This window comes from Rutilus rutilus, assembly GCF_951802725.1.
Source record: "Rutilus rutilus genome assembly, chromosome: 21".
In the NCBI taxonomy this organism is placed as follows: domain Eukaryota; kingdom Metazoa; phylum Chordata; class Actinopteri; order Cypriniformes; family Leuciscidae; genus Rutilus; species Rutilus rutilus.
In genome coordinates, this window is record NC_140226.1 from 19,601,852 (window position 1) to 19,624,862 (window position 23,011).

General features: G+C 37.8%; 2 protein-coding genes across 2 annotated transcripts; one reads left to right on the forward strand and one right to left on the reverse strand.

Moving 5' to 3' along the window:
• The first annotated feature begins 252 nt into the window (after window positions 1-252).
• On the forward strand, window positions 253-13,235 carry LOC311280641 (uncharacterized protein). The gene is made up of 22 exons (XM_084392934.1): window positions 253-443; window positions 1,141-1,246; window positions 1,406-1,497; window positions 1,642-1,725; window positions 4,235-4,385; window positions 4,611-4,684; window positions 5,532-5,670; window positions 5,825-5,905; window positions 6,315-6,346; window positions 6,505-6,528; window positions 7,897-8,001; window positions 8,409-8,488; window positions 8,596-8,752; window positions 9,106-9,189; window positions 10,105-10,297; window positions 10,380-10,786; window positions 11,293-11,484; window positions 11,660-11,755; window positions 11,934-11,981; window positions 12,552-12,741; window positions 12,877-13,012; window positions 13,097-13,235. Exons 2-22 carry the CDS (start codon window positions 1,180-1,182, stop codon window positions 13,227-13,229), a joined length of 2,565 nt encoding a protein of 854 aa, XP_084249060.1. The 5' UTR covers window positions 253-443; window positions 1,141-1,179; the 3' UTR covers window positions 13,230-13,235.
• A 922-nt stretch (window positions 13,236-14,157) lies between these two features.
• Window positions 14,158-22,966, reverse strand: LOC311280642 (protein FAM161A). The gene is made up of 4 exons (XM_084392935.1): window positions 19,046-22,966; window positions 18,594-18,865; window positions 17,473-17,545; window positions 14,158-15,206 (listed from the first exon to the last, which is right to left on the reverse strand). Exons 1-4 carry the CDS (start codon window positions 19,154-19,156, stop codon window positions 14,307-14,309), a joined length of 1,356 nt encoding a protein of 451 aa, XP_084249061.1. The 5' UTR covers window positions 19,157-22,966; the 3' UTR covers window positions 14,158-14,306.
• Window positions 22,967-23,011: the final 45 nt, after the last annotated feature.

Genomic DNA, 23,011 nt, shown 5'->3' on the forward strand with positions numbered 1-23,011 from the left:
TTTGGGTGATCTATCCCTTTAAACTACTATAACTATCCTATAACTACTAATATACCTACTACAATAACTACTAAAGTCAAAATAAATTTCTATCAGTTTCCAGTTGTTTGTATTGGTTTGAATAATTGGCTCAAAAATTCGCGACACATCATCACATTCTGAGAGAAACGTTCACGCGCCTCACTGCGAGCGCGTGGATCATCGAAACGCCAATTCAACTCTCATCCGCTCGACCTGAGGTGAGGAGTGATGAACAACAGGACCTTTTTCAAAGTATTAAAACAAAAACATGTCAGCAACACCCTGAGTGAGATCTTTCCAGCTCTACAGAGACAGGCTGTTTATCTGAAATGGGATTCCAAGGATGTTATTCCAGGAATAATGTGCTCGGGAGAGACTGTGTCTTGATTTCATAAAGAAACAGCTGAAGCAGTTGAACTGAGGTAGGTCTTTCAAATGATCTTGTGGTTTTTCAAATGAAAATTTTAAGCGCGTGGGATACAGGATCAACTTTATAAGCAAACTAAATTTTAAATAGGCTATATAAATCATTTTAATTACATTAATATCAAGTGGTTTTATTAGTAGGCTAATTTCATTTATCTTGGTGTTTATCTTACACTTTATATTGTTTAGTTAATGTTTAATGTTAACTGAATGATTTAAGAATCATATGTGATACAGTATTTTATATTTGTGTATGGCAGTCCTCCATCTATGTTTCCATTCTATTCCATCTATGTTACTTCAGTATAAAGTACATGTAAATTTTAACAATGTGAATTAAGATTATAGTTCATACTTTTTTACTCACACCCATATATACAGTAGGCCTATTTTACAATATGGTAATTATTTTTATTGTTATTAGTTTTGCTACTGCAAGCACCACTCACATTTTCTTCATGAAATGTACATTCTAGTTCCTCTTATTAAGTTATTATTCTTATTTATTATTTTCTATAAAAAACAATACTGGTGATCTGTCTCAAAGAAAGAAATGGCACTAGTTTTTTTTCTTCTTCTATGTGATCATATTTGGCCAAAAAGCATGCTTTTACTGCATTCCAGTAGACTTTAATTATTATTTATGATTAAAATTATGCATTCATATGTTCATCTTTTTTACTCTATGAACAGCATTTATCCACTGGACAAGAATCCCAAAATTGGAAGAGGATGTCTGGGGTAGATAAAAACCTAAACTCAGAGAAAAGTTTCAGAGTGGTCGTCCGTCTGTGTGCCTGTGAGAACATACACACACATATCAGAGTTTATTATGCAGTTGGACATGCTTAAGTTTGCATGAAATTGTGTTTTGTTTCCCTTTTCCCATTGTTCTGATCTTTATTTCTGCAAACATTCCGAAGCTATATAATTAACCCAATTTTTTTAAATTCCTCAGTGAGCAGACCAGAACATTCTGTCTCTTTAGATGAACCCAGAGCGTCCATCAAAGTGACACATCTTAACAGAGTAGTTGTTGACACTGGAAGGGTGAGTGTTGAATTGGATGAGATCAAAGATGTCGTTTAATTAGATTCATCATCCTCATTTTGCAAAAACAGAAAGAAATGATTCAAGTGAAACCAAAGTATTCATTAAAGTCAAGTTTATTGATTGTCTGTTTTCATTCTGCAGAGTCACAAGCCTCATATTATAGATCTTGATGCAGTTTTAAATGAGGAGGCGTCTCAGAGATATGTTTATGAGTCAACAACAAAGGTTCACAGAATGTTCTTCATAGCAATAGTTACAGTTGTAATCAAAATTATTCAAACCCCATCTAAAATCAGGTTTATTGCCCAAATGTACAGACTTTCAGCTGTTTACAATGAACAAATCAAACAAAAGTAATTGAAATAGCTCAACACAACAAATGTTTCAAGTGGTTTCCCCAAATTTAACTAAAAAATGCAACTTCTAATGACTTTTGTATTCTCAAAATTATTCAACCATTTCATGGCAAGTATCTTTAGTACAGAGTAGAACACCCTTTTGCTGTTATGACCTGCTGCGAACGAGATGTATAATCAGACACCAGCTTCTGGCAGCGTTTCTGAGGAATCTCAGCCCATTCCTCATGAGCAATGGCCTCCAGTTCAGTAATATTCTTGGCTTTGCTTGATGCAACTGCCGCCTTCAAATCCCACCAGAGATTTTCTATGGGGTTCAAGTCAGGTGACTGTGATGGCCACTGTAGACTCTTCCAGGACTTCTTCTGCAACCAAGCCTTGGTGGAATTTAAAGGTATGCTTGGGATCATTATCCTGTTGGAAGGTCCAATGACACCCAAGCTCCAGCTTCCTCCCTGACGGCATGACGTTTTCTCCTAGGATTTCCTGATACTTCAATGAATCCATCATGCCTTCCACACGCTGCTGGTTTCCAATGACAGAGAATGCAAAGCAGCCACAGAGCATCACTGAGCACCACCATGCTTAACTGTAGGCAGAGAGTTCTTTTCAGCATATGCTTCATTCTTCTGCCTCCAGACAGACCGCTGATCCATAGGGACTCAGTGGCTTTTTTATATGATTTTGAGCACTTTTCTTGTGCTTTTGGGCCAGTAGTGGTGTTCGTCCTGGAGTTCTGGCATGCGTTTAGTAAGTGCCTTACTGTGCCTGTTGCCACCAAGTCTTGCTGCAGGTCTTTTGCAATCACTTAAAGGGATAGTTCACTTTGAAATTAAATTTTGGTATGTTTTAGCTTACCTCAAGGGCATCCAAGATGTAGGTGTCTTTTTTTCCTCAGTAGTTTCAATTTTGATATTTTAGGTCAAACCGTTCTTGTCTGTCAGTCATATAATGCAGGTCTGCGGTCACTGTCTCAAAACAGCATGCACAAGTCCAAATTAAAACAATTCCCCATCGTCCAAATGAAACAATTCCCCATCGTAAGTACACTTTGATGGCCTAAGACACGAAACGAGCGGTTTGTGTGAGAAAACGAACCGTATTTATATAGTTTTTGCCTCTTGAACAAAGCCGCGTCCAACTGATCTGACGGCGCGGGCGGGTATAGATATATACACTGATGTCGCCTTGGCTAATGAACTGCAATAGCGAAGGCGACATCTAGTGCTAGTGTTTCTATACCCGCACGCGGGCGGATATAGATATAGAAACACTAGATGTCGCCTTCGCTATTGCAGTTCATTAGCCAAGGCGACATCAGTGTATATATCTATACCCGCCCGCGCCGTCAGATCAGTTGGACGCGGCTTTGTTCAAGAGGCAAAAACTATATAAATACGGTTCGTTTTCTCACACAAACCGCTCGTTTCGTGTCTTAGGCCATCAAAGTGTACTTACGATGGGGAATTGTTTCATTTGGACAACGGGGAATTGTTTTAATTTGGACTTGTGCATGCTGTTTTGAGACAGTGACCGCAGACCTGCATTATATGACTGACAGACAAGAACGGTTTGACCTAAAATATCAAAATTGAAACTACTGAGGAAAAAAAGACACCTACATCTTGGATGCCCTTCAGGTAAGCTAAAACATACCAAAATTTAATTTCAAAGTGAACTATCCCTTTAAGGGTTTTTCTGAACCTGCCTTCTCAGAAATCTGGTTGCAGACGTTGATAGCTTCCTTTTTCTGCCCCGTCCAGGAAGTGTAACCACTGTTCCTTTAACTTTGAACTTGCAAAATATGCTTCCAACGGTGTCTCTAGGAACATTTAGTGCCTTCGCTATCTTTTTGTATCCTGTTCCTTGTTTGTGAAGGTGATGATATCTTCTCTTAACTTTTTGAACCATTCTTTTGACATAGCCATATTTCTAACATGCAGTCAAACGTGACACTTAACAATCCTTGCCAGTTCAGATATTTGTGATATTAGTGTTCTAGCTCAAGCACACCTGGTGCAATTAATGAAGCTCTTGATTATAGTTGCATCAGGTGAGCTTGAGACAACACCTGTTTTGCAGATTGGTGCTGTTGTGAGGGATTCTATTCAGGGGGTTGAATAATTCTGAGACTGCAGAAGTCAGTAAGAGTTGGATTTTCAGTTGAATTTGGGGAAACCACTTGAAACATTTGTTGTGTTGAGCTATTTCAGTTACTTTTGTTTGATTTGTTCATTGCAAACAGCTGAAAGTCTGTAAAATTCGCCAATAAACCTTCTTTGCAATGGGGGTTTAATCATTTTGATTACAACTGTATGTTCATGTTTCACACTAGTCCTTAATAAATTTGCTAATCTCTTTCTTTCTGTCTGCCCCAGTCTCTGGTGGAGTATCTAATGCAGGGTTATAATGGCTGTGTAATTGTCTATGGCTCTCCGGGCAGCGGTAAGACTCACACCATGCAGGGATGCAGCGTTTTAGCCAAACACAGAGGCATCATCAGCCACGCTGCCGAGGACATCTTCACTTGTATCAAACCTTCAGGCTATTGGTTTTAGGAAATCACATTTTAACCAAGATTTCCTCCTTCTCTTTTTCTGATAAGAGAGACTTTTAGCACATATTGTTGTAACATTCCACTCCTCATTCATTGCACCACAACAATTCAATGTCTTTTATTCATGATCTCCAGACTACACATAATAAGACCTGAATAGCAGCATCCTTGAACAAGCCTTAATTTGAATAATCCAGCACCCAAGGCATCTCACTGCAAAATCAGAGTATCATTCTACCACATCTTCAATGAAAAGATTTATGACCTATTGGTAAGTCATTTATAGTGTAATTAAATAAATCACGTTATTTATGAATCAATCACAATTATTTTTACATTAATGCATTTGGAAGATTTTATTCAGAGCAACTGATGTCATGACAACATTCCCATGGCCTTGCAATACTGTTTGAGTTACAGGAATGTCAAATCAATCAATCATTAAGCATAATTGTCCTCTTAAAGCTTTATTAATGTTACATGTATATACACACTACTGTTTAAAATTGGTGCCAGTAAGTTTTTTTATTTTTTTTATTTTTTTAAGGAAGTCTCAATAAAAAAACTCTTTAAAATTACAGTATTTCTCAATAAAAAAAATACAATAAAAACAGTAATATTGCAAAAATTATTTCACTTTTAAAATGAAATTTTTTCCTGTGACGGCAATACTGAATTTTCAGCAGCCATTACTCCAGTCTTCAGCGTGACATGATCCTTTAGAAATCATTCTAATATGCTGATTTGGTGCTCAAGTAACATTTCTTATTATTATCATAATTTCTTTCATGATTCATCTGATAAATAGAAAGACAGAATTTATTCGAAACTGATTTTTTTGTAACAATTGTAATTGTTTTTACTGTCGCTTTTGATCAAACTGATCAATGCGACCTTGCTGAAAACATTTCTTTAAAAAAAAAGAAAAAAAAAAGAATTGTACTGACCCCAAACTTTTGAATGGTGGTGTGTAGAATTTTGTAATACGTTTTTTTAGGGTACCAATAAATTGCATAATTCTATAAAATCCCTGGCTTTGAGAAACTAAAAGAGGAAATTAACACTTGATGTAACAACAGGTGTTCCGATGCTCCTGTGTCTCTCTTGCATCTGCTCAGGATCCGAAGGGGAGTGAGGTGATCTGGGTGCGGGACTGTGACGAGGTGGTGCATCTTGATGGGTTGACGGAGGTGGAAGTGAGCTCTGCCCAGGATCTGCTACAGGTGCATCGCCGTGGCTCCGCCCTCAGGCACACAGGTAACAGAGCCATAACTCAATCTGAGCCCAAAGGTTTTGATAGAGCTCATGAGCAAACACTATTTAATCTTAAGTATGATGATCAAAGTGATCTCAACTTACTTTATTCAAACAATTCGATCAGACTCCTACATTCCTTTCTAAAATTGTGCAGGGATCTCAAAGGGAGATTTTCCAAGCCGATCCCACACGGTATTTAACATTGTGGTCATTAACACAACGGTCCAGTCCCCTGGTAGGTGTTTTTATGTTTTCTAAACATAAATGTCTTTCTAAAGTTTCCCTGAGTTATGTTTTTGCACTTTTGCCATGTTTTTATTACCTTATTACATTTGTAAAATAAATTGTTCATAGATGTTTTAGGATAGTCACATTGACATTCTATTACATTTTTAACTTAGTCCATTTGTCGGTCATTAATTCCCCTCAGTCGACCCCCTACGCATTAGTCAGTTCTAGGAACCTCTGCATCTGGTCTGATTGTTATTGTAGAGAGATATGAACATACCAGAGCCTCCCACAGGGTCTCCCAGTACCCCCTGAAATGGTGTGTTGCAAACTCACAAGTGTTGCGGTGTAATTATTTTATAATACAAATCTGATTAACCATCTCCCTTGTGTGTATTTTTATTGAATGGTTGCAGAGGGAGTTTTGACAGCCAGCAAACTCACTCTGGTAAGATGATAGCATCGGAGACTCCTTTTAGCATAACTGAAATGTAAGGTATTCTCTGCATGAAATACACAATCTTGGCATTCTTGTGGTAAGTACCATATTTGTCCTGTGAATTAATAAAGAATTATGAAACTCACATGATTGTTGCTCTTTGTTAGGTGGATCTGGCTAGCTCAGGAAAAGTAAGTTTATATGTTGTGTCTGATCATTCTAACAGCTATGATATTTTTAGTCAGAGATTGATTGACCATTATTGATTTGGCCTATTATAACATTTAAAAAACAATTTTAAAGGTTTTTGTTATACGCCTAAAGAAAAAAATGTAGGCCTATGTGATTACATCGATAAGCCATTAGGTGGTGTCTTTACAAACAAATCATTAAAGCCATTAATGAATGATTCTTTACAAACTTATTCATTCAACTGATTTGTTCAAACACGCTGATTCATTCAGGAATGGAAAAAATAAACGACTCACTGAATTCGGGAACCGCATATTAGCATATTACTTTAAAATAGTTAGAGTAATATACTAGTATGTGGTTCCGAATTCAGAAACTATCTTTACAAGTCTTTGGGCCCAATCAGACGCACATTTTTCTTGCTAGTTTCAGCCTGACGCAGTTATCATTTTCACGTCCTGCGCCACGTTGTTTAAATAGCAAATGCATTTGCGTCCATTTGTGCGCCCATGGGCTGCGGGTCTGAAAACGAGGTGTGTTCAGTCGCATTGTTGGTGCGTTGCTATTTTGAGGCAACTGAAATATAGTATTTTTTTTGCCTATAGGTGGGTGCATAATGGGCGCACACTGCTTATTACACGCAGCAGCACACAAACATGCCAAATGTTAAAAATAAAAGGATTACAATGTAAAAGATTAATATTGTGTACATAAAGGTATGGTGGAATCCAGCTTGTCCCGTAGATGGTCTGCTTGCGCGCTTTAACCTCGCGCACGAGCAGATCCGTTTCCTCTCTGGAGACGTTCAGTCTTTCAAATTCTGCCATGTAAATAGCGAATCCGCCAGACTCTGATTGGTTTATTGCACGTTACGCCCAAAACACGGCCATTACTCATTAAGAGTAGGGACAACCCTTTTAGACCATGCGCCGGGCACGCCGACCATTTTTCCCGTCGTTAAACTAGCAAAAGTGGATTCGGACACGCCCTAAGTGCACTTGCGACATGCGCTTTAGATCATGCGCTTAGATCGTAAAAATAAGGCCATTTGAATCTGTGATTAAACTGAATATTGATTCAATCACAACGGACGGTATTCGCAATGGTATTCGCAACGGACGTTACTCTAACTATTTTTGTTATCTGAGCAAATCAGATTTTCAATATTGTGTCTAAAATGTAATTTGCTAAAAAATGACTCCTTGCTTAATGATTTGTTGTAGAAAAGCAATCTCACAGTGATTACCTGCGACACATGGTTGATTGCAAGAACGGCTTTTTTTAATACACAGGTTTAGGTGACAAATACTGTACGTCGGTTTCAGTTTTAATGTTCACTCTTTCTCTCTCTCTTACTGTCGCGTCAGTGTCGTAGTTCTGTGGCTCCTGACATGAAGAGAACTTTCAATTCCACAAATGAAAACCCGCAAGAGACCAAGATGCTGAAGCGCTCCCTCACCATATTCGGAAATGTTAGTACCTCAAACATGTCAGCAAAAAAGAGCATGTTCTATCTTATTATCACTGTTGTCCCGGTCAGACTAAGGGTATTTTTGAGAGAAGAGTTTGTTTTGAGTATCTCAAAACGTACCCCAGTGATTTTTTATCAGTCTAAGGGCCCTATCTTAATCATATCAATGTGCTGGCTGCATATGCAAGAAATTAGGCACAGGAAATGATCTGTAAGGTTACATAGTTTTCCATTTAGGGAAGGGGGATGTCATGTCACATCTAATTGAGAAAATGATTTCTGCAGAATATTGGCCTCTCCGTCTGATTATTTACATTTAGATAATGTTGAGGCCTCTTCTTCCCTGTTACAAAATTTCTCATAGTAAAAAAAAGAAAAAAAAAGAACAATGCTTCCTTTCTTTTTTAGGTGATTTTTGCCCTCAGCTCTGCAGGGTCCCAGCACATCCCATACAGAGAATCCAAACTAACCCGAGCACTTAGGGACTGGTGAGTATCATCAATAATCGCCATAATCATTTCTCCATTTTCTTCAACATTTGTGTAAATTCATCGACTGTTTCTGAATTTGATGTTTATTTTGGTGTGTGGTTTAGTTTGGGAGGGAACTGTCGGACGTGTTTAGTGGTCACAGTGTCATCTCAATCATCTTCAATAACCGAAACTCTCAGCTCTCTTCAGTTTGCCTCCAGAGCCATGGCTGTTCCTTCTCGACCCATATACACATCTCAGTTACATTACACACCTGAACAGGTAAACCCATTCTTCCCATGAACATTTCAATTCTGAAAACACATACTTTCAGTACTGTACATCACACTTGGAACAAATGCACACAAATCTTTACAGATACATCACACACATACATATTGTTCACCTCAAAAAAAAAAACCACAATAAATTTTTATCCTTTAATAAATTTCACATTTTGCTAATTTGTACTAATACTTCCTAACAATTTATTCACTTTTAATATGATAATTTTTTGCACAAATTGTGCAAATTGACATGCACAATACTGGTGAAACCTTACACACAACACTCTTATCTTACTGTTTTCTAAATCAGATAGTTGTAAATTAAGTAATCTCACAACAATATTCTAGCCATGTGCATATCTGAATGGGAAGAAGGACAGTAATCATCTGAACAGACAGCAGATTTTACCACCGGTTGGATCTGACAGAAGGGTGAGACTCAAGCTCGCACACATACACAGCACATACTCGCATAGACGTAATTTATAGCTTCACTTTAAACCCTGAATGTGTTTGTATGTCGAGTGCCCTTTTGCAGCTGAGTGAGTCGTAAAAATGAAAGGGGCAACTTTTATTGTGCTCATCAGTTTGACTCTTCATTTGAATAGTTTTGCCTCTTGTGGCCTGTTTCTAAAGTTACAGTATAGTAAGAGAGAACATCAGCAGGACACTATGAGTCAGAGGAGGGCTGTGTTCATCCGAATATATAAAATACAATGTTTAATTGAGACACTCAGACCTTGTGTCCAATAGAAATGGGAGAAAGATGCCATAGAATTACCATGGAACAAACCTGGGGTCAAATAGGTCACATTCCTTTTTTAACAACTTGTAAAATCTTACAAAATCTTTTAAAGTTATAAAGCACAGCTATATTTTCCATATTTGGAAAATAATGGCTCTTATGAACCAGTTCTGTATGAAGAATCAGTCAAAAATTTTAACGAAAACAGCCTCGAACTTGAATCAGTCAGGGAATCGTTTAGTGCCATTATTTGAAGTCACAACTGACTCTCATTACTGTTACTGTGCTGTATATGGGCAGTTTTACATCAGTCAATTTACTGATTGATTATTATTAATAATAAATAATGGTATTCTTGAAAAAAAAAAGTCTAATAATTTACCAAAAAAGCTGTTGGTTTTTGTTTAACATTCTAAAGTGTTTCATTTTAGAATAATTGAAGTTCGTGAATAGATATGATTAGATTAGAGCAAACAAGCAATCATTTTTAAACAGTATCTTGACAAGCTTCAATTCTAATTATAGTTATTCTTATTTAAATGTCGGATGATAGACCTGTCCTTTATGTTTGATGTTTCATTGCATCCCTGCTGTATTTTCAGTCGCAGACATGCTTGCTTCCCATCCTCTTGAGTTCAGTCAGTTCCTCTGAATCTAAACTCGGCTCAAGTCACTGTGGAGATGGGCTGGAGCTCAGAACTTTTCTCCCCCAGTTGGAGAAACCAGGCCAAACTGAACCATCTGGACGTTACCGCCGTGAATCCCGACGTGGAGATGAGAAAAACAGAGCTGATGGTAACAAGCTGCATTTTCAGCTTTATCCCATAAAATGGGGAGTCACTTTAACATTAAACAAGAACTTTTAACTACTTTGCAGGTAGGATGACCCGCTCCCTGTCCCATTCCCTCTCTGGGGCAATACTCCATGATGCTGGAGGGAGAGAAAGAACTGGAAAAGGATTGGAGTTTTCATCTGCACAGCAGCGCGGTTCTGTAGAGCGGCTTTCCACGTCCTCTCTTGAACCTTTTTCAGCTCCTTCAGCTGCTGTAGAGTGTCCTAATTGTTCACGGGAACGAAATATCCGAGAGGAATATGACAAGATCATTCTTCAGGTTAAGAGAGACAAAGATTCTCTGAGTCAAAAAGTAGCAGAACTGGAGAATGAGTTGAAGATGAGAGCAACACAGGAGAGAGAAGATGGGATGAGTTGGGGAAAACAAAGCGGAAATGAAGAATCTACCAGCTGCACATCTGCAGGTCCAGGAATATTACAGACTGCAGAGGTACCAACACATCACAGCATCTAATGTATTGAAAATGTGCTGGGTTATATCACCGTTTGTCACTTTGTTCCTATAGAGGAGCTCCTATTCCTGTTCCACATCATACAACTCTGGGACCCTGGAACTCTTCAGTAATAACATGGAAATTTAACAAATCTCAATACAAATTAGCTAAAACCAGTTTGTTAATGAGAACACTCTTATATTTAAAATGTTAAATATATTTAAAAATGATTGTAATATTCACTTTTTAAATATTATTTAATATATTTTTTTGCATGGAATGAAGTGTTCAGGTAAATATAAATGTTTTCACATTCATATTTGGGCAAGATAGGAATTTTGATCTAAAGTGCATTTGACAGTTTAAGATGGTCTGTGTGTCGTCTCCAACCTCAAGTACCGTCAGCTTAAAATGCAAATTGAGGTCTCAGACCATTGTGTCATGCAGAGTGCTTTGAGAAAAAACAAAGATGAGCACAGAAATGTCTCAACCTGTTCTATAGGTGTGTTTACAAACAGAAGCTGAGTGTCTGAGAGCAGAGCTGAGCGCATGTCATGAGAGAGAGAGGATGCTGACAAACACGCTGCACTCTGAGAGAGAGAGACTGACCCAGGATGCCCAGGATATGCTCACACAGCTTAACAGCACCAGAGAGAGGAACAGCCAACTCGTGTCAGCACTTAACAACCAGCAGGTACATATACCAATACTGATTTTTTTGGAAAGTCTGTTTGATTATATGAACATGTGAAACTACACCAGAAACCTATTTTTTTTAAGATTACATACATTTATTTTATTTACAACATTTATTTGTCGGTGATTTGTAGTTTGATATTAGTGGTGTAATTGTGCTGTTTGTATGGCAGGAGAGCTTGTTGGCAGAACTACAGGCCAGCAGAGAGGAGCTTGTAAAATTTCGAGAGAGTGTGTCTCTTACCCTCAGCCAGCTCAAGACTGAAAAGGTTTCATCTCTCTATCCTGTTTTTATGGCCATAGGATATTTATATAGTAGCCTATTTTATGTGACAAAATACCACACATCAGTGAGCACTTGCTACGCCACCTACTGGACAATGAAAATGACAAGTGTTGCCCTTGATTGGTAGATTATGTGAACTGCAGTTTCATTTCATTTTACAGACTGAACTGATGTCACACTTAGAGGAAACAAAAAAATCCTATGAAAAGGTAATCTAAGACACTATCAAAAGTTTGGGGTTGGTAAGATCTTTCTGAAAGAAGTGTCTTATGCTCAAGAAGGCTGAATTTATTTGATCAATAATACAGTAAAACTGTAATATTGTGACACACAATTGTCACACATTTGACACACAAAGCTATCAATTACAATTTAAAATGACTGTTTTCTGTTTGAATATTTTTTTAAATGCAATTTATTTCTGATGACAGCTGAAATTGAGTAGTCATTACTCCAGTCTCATTACTCCATGTCACATGATCCTTCAGAAATCATTCTGATATGCTGATTTGGTGCTCAAGAAACATTTCTTATTATTATCATCAAACAGTTTAAAACATTTTTGTGGAAACTGACACATTTTTCATTTATTTGACATGGATTTTTTAGTTTTTACTGTCACGTTTGATCAATTTAATGCATCCTTGGCTTGCTGAATAGTATTTATTAATTCTAAAAAAAAATCATACTGACCCCAAACTTTTTATTTATATTTATTTATTATTTTTAATAAAGAAATAAAAGATGAGATTGTATCTGTATATGTACTGCTTCTACAGGTGTGCTTGGAAAATGCTGGTTTAAGGCAGAAACTAAAGTCATTTTTGAGGGAGATCAACGCAGCACCCTTTACGGGATCCAGCAGTCCCGACACAAACCCTTCACACACGCACACAGACACAACAAATACCGAGATGATTGTCGTATCACACCATGTGTCTCAGCAATATCCTGCAGGTGTCACAAAAGGCAAGAGATCCATATAATCTCATTTTCATCATTTGAAGAATAAAAAAAATTGTTATAACATCCATATTAACCTTATTCGTTATTCAGTAGTTAGGCTGTGTATTGCTGATGACATTTATTATTCTTGGTAAACAGGAAGTGAATGCTGCTTCAGTCAGTGTGAAGGGTTTCAGCATCCTGAGGAGGGGTTTGTGTCAGAAAAATGTGAAACCACAAACAACAGCAACTGTGAACAGCCTCTGTACAAACCCCAAAGTCTCTACAAGCAGCTGTGAGCCTCTGTTGAACAAATCTTATGAATATGAGTTTATAGAACCTGAGACCTTATGTAGTGGGTTATGTGTGGTTTCTGCAGGAGGAGGGAACACAGTCTGTTACTGGACATGATGCTGGCTCTGTACAGGAGAGAGTGGTTTCAGCAGGATGCCATACCATATGTCAGACGTACGCTCAGGAAGTGTGGACTGAGGCCTGAGGATATAGACTAAAGACTGTACTTTTGTGTGAGTGAATGAGAGAGGTGAAAGATGTCCTGTATGAATCACAGGTAAAGTCATAGTTCGCTTAAAGGGATAGTCCACCCAAACATGAAAATTCTTATCATTTACTCACCCTCAATTTGTTCCAAACCTGTATGGATTTCTTTCTTCTACTGAACACAAAAGAATATATTTTGAAGAAACAATTACACTGAATGGGTTAAAAAGTGCACAAAAGCACTATACAACTATCATAAAATTCATAAATTATCAAAAGTCATATAATAGCTTTGTATGAGTAACAGACCAATATTTAAGTTGTTATTCACTGAAAATATTGGAATCCACCAATAGGAGATCATGAGAGTTCATAAGCCAAGTAGCATTTTCCGATTTACGAGTGATTTGTTGTTTTAACTCGGTTATCACAGCACCTGAAAATGACTGCCGTTTATCAGTAAATTGTCACACAAAGCTATCATATGACTTCAGAAGACTTAGAATATAGTGCATGAACCATATGGTCTACTTTTATGACACTTGAATGATGCTTTTACATGTTTTTTTTAAGTTGAAAGCTTCAGTCCCTATTGCAATTGCATGCAAAAGAATGACCAGAAAAGTATGTTCATGTTCTACAGAAGAAAAACTCACACAGGTTATACAGGAGCAATCACAGTGAGTCAATTATGGAAAAAATCACTAATCTTTTTGTGAATCACTTTGAAACTTACATGATAGTATATTTAAATTAACTAAGGGTAGAATAAAAGCAAAAGCTGTTCCTTTTGAGTTAACAAAGTGATGAACTTGGCACCCAACATCATCATGTTTGTATCATAATTTCAGTTACTTAACACAGTATTAAAATCCAGCTGAAAATGTCTTCACCAACTCTGTTACACAAAAGACATATAATAGAGACTATTAAGTGATTGGTTTGAGAGTTTATTTATTGGCTACATGATTTTTACTCCACAGTAACACAATGAAAAACCTCTTTCTATCACACTATATAGTTACAGAGTTTTACAACTGATGATAAGTTGTTTGTATTGTAGGCTATGGTTTAGTCTATGTCAGCATTTAGACACTGATGTAGTCACTCTTGCAGGTGTTCGGGGGTTCTTGGCTGTTGCAGAGGCTGGTTCTGCGCAGGGGATGAATGTAGGACCAGTCTCGGTCTCTCTCTCTATTGCTCTTTCTTTCCATTTCTTCCTCCACCTGCAGCACACCCTTGTTTTTCCATTTTCTGAGGTTGCTGCTGCAGCGTGATATACCTGTGTTCTGCGGCCTTGAAAATTCATCATCATACTCATTCTCGGCCTCCTCTCCCTCATGCAGTGGGTCCTCCAGGATGCTAGGGGGCAGTGCTGAGTGTCTGTGATTCAGATTAATTGCCTCGTATATCTGGGGGTTTGGTGAACTGGGCCTATATAGAGACCTTGGCACCGGTCTGGCTTTGAATGCCGTTCGTTCTGCTTTGGGAGGGAGGTTGTTGAACTCATCTGCTAGTTTTTTTTCTCTTTTCTTTTGCTCTCTTTCAATGAAGCTAAATGGTTGCTGCGGAAGTGGAGAGGCATGTCGTTGAGTGCCTTTTTGTTGGTGGTTTCCATGGTGACCGTGATCCGTTTGGTTGATTTGATTTTTTTGTCTCTGCAGCTTATTCGGTCGCTTATTGATGATGTCATAGAAGAGCAAGTAAGTGGAAGCAGGGGCCGGCTTAGCGCGGAACTTCTTGCCACATTCTTTCAGCTCGTCCAACTCTTTCTTCAGTCTCTCATTTTCTAACTCAATCTCAGAGCGGGTTTTCACATTGCGGCGTTTGCGATCCTCCTCACGAAGCATCATGCGAAACGGTTTGGGAATGGTTACTTTAGAATTCTGTCTCAGGCTGTCCATTACCTGATTGGCTGCACTGTGAGATGAGTTCTGCTGGGAGTGACACAACTTCCTGTGCTCCTCTATTGAGTTCTGCCGCGCCTGCTATAAAAAAAAAAAAAAAAATTGATTTAAATGTTAGATTTTTGTACTTTGCTATTAGAACTGTTTGTTCTGTGCAACTCTTCGTAGGTTTTGGTTTTTAAATTGGATGAAACATTTTTTTGTAACCTCAATATTCCAAAATAATGTGTGATATAATTATGTGTAATGCATACATATCTAATAAAAACATGTGTTTTAGGGTTTCATGACACTTTAAGAATTATAATTTACAGCAGTGGTTCTCAAACAGAAAGCTGGGGCCCACTGAGGGGCTTCAGCAAACTTCCAGGTCTAAATAAGTCTGAAAATTATTACAATCTGGCTATGTTAATATAATTAAAATGCTAAAATAAAGATGTACAATATTAAACTGACATAATTTTTCTGAGTTTATTTATTTCTGTTACAAAAGAGGTACATATCAGCTTAGATAGGAGGGGCTTTTAAAATGGGGGGGGAGTAAAAAATGGGTTTTTTTTACAATTACTTTCTTATTTTTCAAATTGAATTACAAATTATATGCTCAGCATAACATTGAGTGATAAAAGAATGTTTAAATATTAACATGAATTTCAGAATGTCTCAGTATTTGGTTCGTCGGATACCTTTATAAACAGAAAACTAATTGTTATATACTAGCTCAACACGGTTAGTCTTTTTGTTTGAATCTCTTGATTCTTGATTTACCGCGAGTATGTACCATGACACAACACTATTTTGTCAAGTAGCTAACATAGCAAAATCAGAAAGAGCTTAATCTGTAGTAACAGTAATACAGCATTTACTCTCCCATTCAATATATTTAAAATTAATTCATTAATATTTTTAAATAAATTTCATGCCATTTAGCAACACAAGTCATCCAGCTTTTATTAATATGATATTCTAATATCAATCTAGCTTACCGCAACGTGGAACAAGTAGTGTGACATTATAACCTTTCAACACACTCAAATGTATTTTTAGTATGATTGCTTTGACCAAGTAAAACAGAGTTGCATTACCCCACAGTTTTAATTCGTCAAATAAAGTGACCTGTATGAGTAGTAATTCAGCACTTGCAGCTGTTTCTTTAGAATGAAATAAAAAAATAAACGTAACTATAATTGTAAAATAAACAAAGAGCTGCAGCGGCCGACTGCGGAACGTTAATAAAACTATCCCGTCGGATTGCTTTTAATCGGCTGTGGAGGTGAAGACGACAACTCCCATGATTCCACGCTCATTCACGGCGTCATCAAGCTACGTCTTTGTTATTGTTTTTAATAAGCGACCTTTAGCGGCAAAACTTACAAACTGTGCCTTTAATGACAGCAACACTTGAGCTGCATGAACTCCACATGTTTGTGTAACACCTGACTTGATGTTCATGTTCTCCAGCATGATATGAGATGATCTAAAATGCGTTATGTGCCTCAGTGGAAACAAGATCATCTGTACAGAGTTCACATGTTTGTTCTAAATTCTAATTTTATTAGTCACCTTTTCACGCTAGATGTGTTCGGAAATCTCAACTCCACCAGAATAACCACAAAGCATAAGAAGCCACAGGCTGACTCATTGGTATTTTCAGAGGAAACAGTTCTTCTACTTTAGAAAGAACACTTTATTAGGAAAGGCCACTAAATGTCATTGAATAAATTTAGACTGGTGACTAAATTGTAGGTTGGATTGTAATGCACTATATTTTATACCATTATGTCTAAATCTGCTTATCTGTGCACCATAACAACCTTAAAGGGATACTCCACTTTAAAATAAAAATTCTGTCATCATATACTCACCCTCATGTTGTTTCAAACCTGTATGAATTTCTTTCTTCTGCTGAACAGAAAGGAAGATATTTAGAAGAATGTCAGTAACCAGACAGTTTCTGGTCTCATTGACTTCCATAGTAGGAAAAAAATATACTATGGAAGTCAATGAGACCAGAAACTGTCTGGTTATTGACATTCCTCTAAATATCTTACTTTCTGTTCAGCAGAAGAAAGAAATTCATAAAGGATTGAAACAACATGAGGGATAGTATGTGATGACAGAATTTTCATTTTAAAGTGGAGTATCCCTTTAAGTAAACTACAGTAAAGAACATTTATTGAAAAAAGTCACTTGAAAAGTCACATGTTCAGTCTGATGGGCACTTTATAAACAACTATAGTTGTCTATGTTCTCAGAGCGTTAAACGGTTCTTGAATATGACGAACATATCATTGAATGAGATCATCTCAGCCTTCACACTGCTCTCATTTCTGATTAATTCACTGACCTTTATCTTCAGAGAAGAATCACCATTCTTCAGACGTCCCACTGATACCTTGCTGCCAACCTTTATGGTACTACTGAAAGAGGTCAAAGGTCAGGGATCAAACATTGTGCGTGATCTCACTGTCTAGATACGATATTGTGAAGAAACCAAGTTACTTGGAATATTAACCATGCACTCTTTGGGGGGAAAAAATGGTTCAATGGGGTTCAATATAGAACCCTGGTCGCTGTCATTTTGCCAAGTAAGACATGTTCCTGGATCAACATATTTTGTTGATCCTGGAACAACATTCCTATCAAAAACCATAGTCCTAAACCTAGCCCTACCCATAACTTATCCCTAAAATCAGTAAATGATAGGTGAATAACAATGATGCAGAAGCCTGGTTGTAAGCCTAAACTTGACAAACTGTAACCTTGTCTTTTAATCTGATTAGTTGATTGGAATGTCATTCCAGGAACAACAAAGATGTTGGGAGAAACTGAGAAATGAATCATAATAATTTAGTGTTTAATGGGTTTATACAATTTAATAAAATATAAAAATAAAACAAAAATAGTTAAAACTGAATCTATAAAATATCCCCATAATGGGAACCCCTAAAAGGTTCTATATATAGCGCCTGACAGAACTCTTTAAGGTTCAATGTAGAACCTTTACTTCTTTTACTTCCTTAAGAGTGTGAACTGTTTCAGGTACATTGTCACTCTTTTCATTTTCAGCCCCAAAAAGTCTGAAAGCTGCTCTATGTAGTTTATTTTTTTACTTTAATAAAGTATAAAAATACCATAATATGTGTCCAGAATGTAAGAAACGTGCATACAGCCACTTTGAAATAATACGTTCCGTGTCTGAACATCATTTTTAGTTTTGATCTGTGTGATCCCGCACACTGCCAATTTCCCCATGAGTATTGCGACACCCCGGGTTGCCTGTTGGCTGAAACCACAGTGATGGAAGCCAACGAACGAATTGGGTCAACAGATTTTCAGATCTTTCACAGATTCTACTTGATCGTTAAAAAAAAAAAAATTCTAATTTTTAATGTTCAGCTTTGCTCATTACTCATTATTATTCAATAAAGAATTTGATTTATTTTTTTATTTTTTTTAATCACAGACCTCTCTGTATCTTCTCCATTTTGTCTCCAGCAGGTAATGAGCTGTCTTTCTCTCTGACCAGGTTTGATCTGGCTCAGATAGAGTTTTTCCATCTCAGCCATGTTTCTCAGGTGTTCTGTCTTCAGCTCCTCTAGTTTGGTATAGTATTCCTGGTTGGAGAACACGGGTCTCTGCAGTTGATGGCCTGCACACGGCTTCCCATAGTCAGGATCAGAGAGAGAACTGAAGTCACACACCGCTATATTCTCACTGTCAGACTGCTGCTCATACTCCTGAGAGACCGAAAGAGAGCAAAACGTAAGTTACAGTGTTACAGTACAGTATGTAAACGTATCAAGTGGTTCTTCCATTACAGATTCTTACTTTCATAATACGTAATCTTCGAAATTCACCTGGAAATGCTTAATTACACGGTGAACTAGTCTTTTGCATTGTAGAAGTCAAATATCTACCTCTGTGTGGTGAACAATGTCATCCAGGGAGCATGAATAATCCTTCTCCTCTCCAAATAGAGCCTGAAGTTCACTCGGCTGCAGCCTCTCTGTGCGCAGTATTGGGGTCATGGTCCAGGTGCTTTATTCTTCTGAAGTACAGCACAGCTTGCAATTCTGCTCTCATAGAGCTTCAGATAAGTATTTTTCTGCTTCCTTTCGCCTTTTGATTTTGCTCCTACCACACTACAGTAGGTTATAGGATTTCTCACCCCACACGTTCACACTCAGATGTGCCAATCACAGTTTATCCCTGTGGATAAGCCTCAAAGGGTCACGATTTAGAGCCTGATGCCTGTTGACCATATGTCCCATATATTCTTCAATCCCTGATTTACACCTTCAGATGTGATGTGTACTGACCCATTCCAAACCTCAAATTAGATTTAGAGATTAACAACACTGTTAATTACAGAGTGAGTCCAGGATGTGAAAAGGTTTCAGCTAAAGGTGTTTGGAGAGATGTTATCAGTGAGGGTTTGGGGCGGAGTGGGAACCATTTTTTTTTTCACTATTCTCCTATATCTGTATCCTGTTATTATTGTAAAAGTTCAATAAACAGATTTAAAAAAAAAAAAAAAAACCTCCTCAGAGGAAGTCCTTGGTGCTGGAGATTGATGAAAGCTACTGCTAAATCCATGTAGAGGTTCTGGTATTCTGTCACACTGTAGTGTAGATTCTAAGCACAAGACGAAGGGAGAAACTCAAAGAAACCTTCATTTAAATCCACCAACAGAAATACAGGAATTTGCTGGCAAAAACAGTGCTACACAACAGCTAAACAACAAAAACATGACTAATACCAGAACGAAGGGGGAACCAAGACTGTGAGTATAAATAGGGTGAGCAATAAATGAGGAGCACCTGAACTGAATGAATGAGACAATGCGTAACCATGGTGACAAACAGGCAGGGAATGGAAGATAAACAGAAATAATTAACAACTAACCATTAAACTTAGGCATTAACATAACAGAAAAACAGATCAGATCCAAACTCAAAATGTGAGACTGTCACAGTTTAGATTAAAAAAACATAATTGTGACTATTTTTTGCAGTCGGGACTTAATATTGTGCAAATTGCAAGTATATTCTCGTACTTAAGACTTTAATTTCTCATAACTGCAATTTAATATCTCACAATTGCATCTTTATTTACAGATTGTAAATAAACTTTACTTACAATTGTGACTGTGTCTTGAAATTTGGACTTCACATGTTGCAATTGTAAGTTTATTTCTCGTAATTATGCAATTCTCAAGATTGTGATTTGATTTCTGAATTCATATAATGTGTTTGTTTGAGCTGTTAAAATCTGTGCATAGGTGATCAGGGTTAATCAGTTCATCAAGAAGCTGTTTTCACACTCTTACAGTTATCAGACATCTGACACTTCAGTCTGTCAATCCATCTGCTACCACATGTAATTACAAACACATGCACTCAATTCTGACTCCCTGCGATTTACTGTGAAACATACTACAAGAATATCTAAGTTAGGTGTCTTTTCTCGTTAACTCCCTCTAAACTGAGATTTCCAGCATGCCATATCACCCTGTAGCCCAAGACTGGTTGCCCACTGAAGCTAAGCAGGGCTGAGCCTGGTTAGTACCTGGATGGGAGACCTCCTGGGAAAACCAGGTTGCTGCTGGAAGAGGTGTTAGTGAGGCCAGTAGGGGGTGCTCACCCTGTGGTCTGTGTGGGTCCTAATGCCCCAGTATAGTGACGGGGACGCTATACTTCGGATGAGACGTTAAACCGAGGTCCTGACTCTCTGTGGTCATTAAAAATCCTGAGGATGTCCTTCGAAAAAGAGTAGGGGTGTAACCCTGGCATCCTGGCCAGATTTACCCCTTGACCTCTGTCTATCATGGCCTCCTAATCATCCTCATATACTGATTGGCTTCATCGTCTCCTCTCCACCAGTATGCTGGTGTGTGGTGGGCGTTCTGGCGCAATATGGCTGCCGTCGCATCATCCAAGTGGATGCTGCACATTGGTGGTGGTTGAGGAGATTCCCCCCTTCTATGTAAAGTGCTTTGAGGTCTCAGAAAAAGTGCTATATAAATGTAACAAATTATTTCTATTTTCTAGAACTAGCTAGATTTTCAGATTGTCAGCAGCTCTTGAATGTTGGAAAAAAAACTTTCTTCTCGCAGTTGGCAAGACATTGTTGATGTATGTGAGTAAGATCCAATATTTTGGATTGTCCACAAGGGGGCGTTATAAGTATACATACTGATGTTGTGATTTTCCAGGTGAAACGGAGACGATTGCCCTGTCTAAATATCCACACTTGCTGTCCTGGCCACTTGAGAGCGTGTGCATGCGACAGCAAGGAAGTGCGCAAGACTGTCTCATGTCTAAAACATGCCAAAGTGCAATGGCCATAATGCACTCTAAACCCACACTATCTTGAGGCCCTATCCCAAATGGCACCCTAAACACTTGTGGTCTTCCTACGAGTCCGCACTTTCGTGATGTAACAGAGCTTTGACTGTCGAGAAGAAGTCTGCTGTGGAGCTCGCACCAGTACGGGCTCGGCAAAAGTGCGCATTGAGGGCTCATATCGACCGCAAGGGCGGCGCTCGCAAGCACCCTTCTGAAACCTAATGGACTTAACAGACATGACCAAAAAGTGCATATGAAGTGTGCCATTTGGGACAGGGCCATAGAGCCTGAACGTATCCCATTATGCATTATAAATGCGCGAGATGTCGACGAAAAGGTGTCGTAAGTTAGATTAGATAGTACAAATCCTATAATTTGGAAGTAACATAAATTGTTGCTCATTTTATTGGTGCAAAGATAAGTAGATTGTATTTTGTACAACATTTGCAACTGCTTTTTATCACTTAAGCACCACAATTTTAAAATCTTGTCTTGTTAGTTACATAGCGACTACTGAACAGACATTTAGAAGTTTATTTTCAATGCAAAGTATTGAAAATAAAATAGATCTGTAAACACTTTCATTTTTGCAACACTATAAGTGTGTCCCATCATGCCTACTTGAACACTTGGGCCAAATACAGGAAAAACGTCATGTAAGTAGACAGGGGCAAAAGAACACTAAAGCAGTTTTTTAGTTTGTGTAAAGTTTAGGGGTGAAAATACGCCCTGTGAAATGTTGCACTTATTTATTTGTCAGTTATTACAGTAGAAGTTTGCCTCACTTCCAGTCTTTCTTATTTGGTCATTGCGGATGTTTGAGGAGTTTATGTATTGCATTGCATACTCGTGAAGTAAACCATGTGATTATGAGCATTGAGTTGTGTTCCTCTTTTTGCACTTCCCTAAAGGTGTCACATCACACTTTTGTAGATGTGACCCATAATCACAAGTTCCTCAAAACAATGCTCTCACACAAGTGTGTGAGAAAGTTTTCCAGTGGAGGTCATACAATCCAGAGTACATTAGTCAATGATTTGGTAAATTCCTGACTCAAGGCCAGCAATTAATAACGGAAAGTTACAGAATATGTTGATAGACTTGTGTAGGTAAATATGTACAGACCCGTGAGCACTTCAATAAACACACAGTCATCCTGAAGTCTGGTACCGTAATGATGATCGCCCTCTTCAACGTCGTCTGGGTGGAGTGTCACTGTTACGTCACGTGTGCTCTTGGACAAGACTGAGATTTTCTTGTTCTAATCTGGATATGAAAGGGCCCTGTGTTCTGTAAAAGGACAGTTTGTGTAAACAAGTCTTGCTCCCACTGCAGCCAAACATGTATGAATGTATATTTTTAACTTGGAAGTGTGAGTGTGTCAGTAGAGAGTCAGTATCTCGCTCTCTACTATAAATGTGTGGGGTCAGAAAGCACAAAAACATTTTGTGCCAGTAAAAATATTTAAACATCCTTAAAATAAGTACTTGATCTTTTTTTTATATATATATATATATAATATAATAGAACCATATA

Excerpts from the sequence above, each read along its gene's own strand:
- LOC311280641 (XM_084392934.1), top strand. The coding sequence starts at position 1,180 with ATGTCTGGGGTAGATAAAAACCTAAACTCAGAGAAAAGTTTCAGAGTG. Across the intron at positions 9,190-10,104 it reads CGGTTGGATCTGACAGAAGG|TCGCAGACATGCTTGCTTCC; the intron begins GTGAGACTCAAG and ends CTGTATTTTCAG. Across the intron at positions 11,982-12,551 it reads CAAAAAAATCCTATGAAAAG|GTGTGCTTGGAAAATGCTGG; the intron begins GTAATCTAAGAC and ends CTGCTTCTACAG.
- LOC311280642 (XM_084392935.1), bottom strand. The coding sequence starts at position 19,156 with ATGACCCCAATACTGCGCACAGAGAGGCTGCAGCCGAGTGAACTTCAG. Across the intron at positions 17,546-18,593 it reads AATGGAGAAGATACAGAGAG|TAGTACCATAAAGGTTGGCA; the intron begins GTCTGTGATTAA and ends GACCTCTTTCAG. Across the intron at positions 15,207-17,472 it reads ATTCTTCTCTGAAGATAAAG|CAGGCGCGGCAGAACTCAAT; the intron begins GTCAGTGAATTA and ends TTTTTTTTATAG.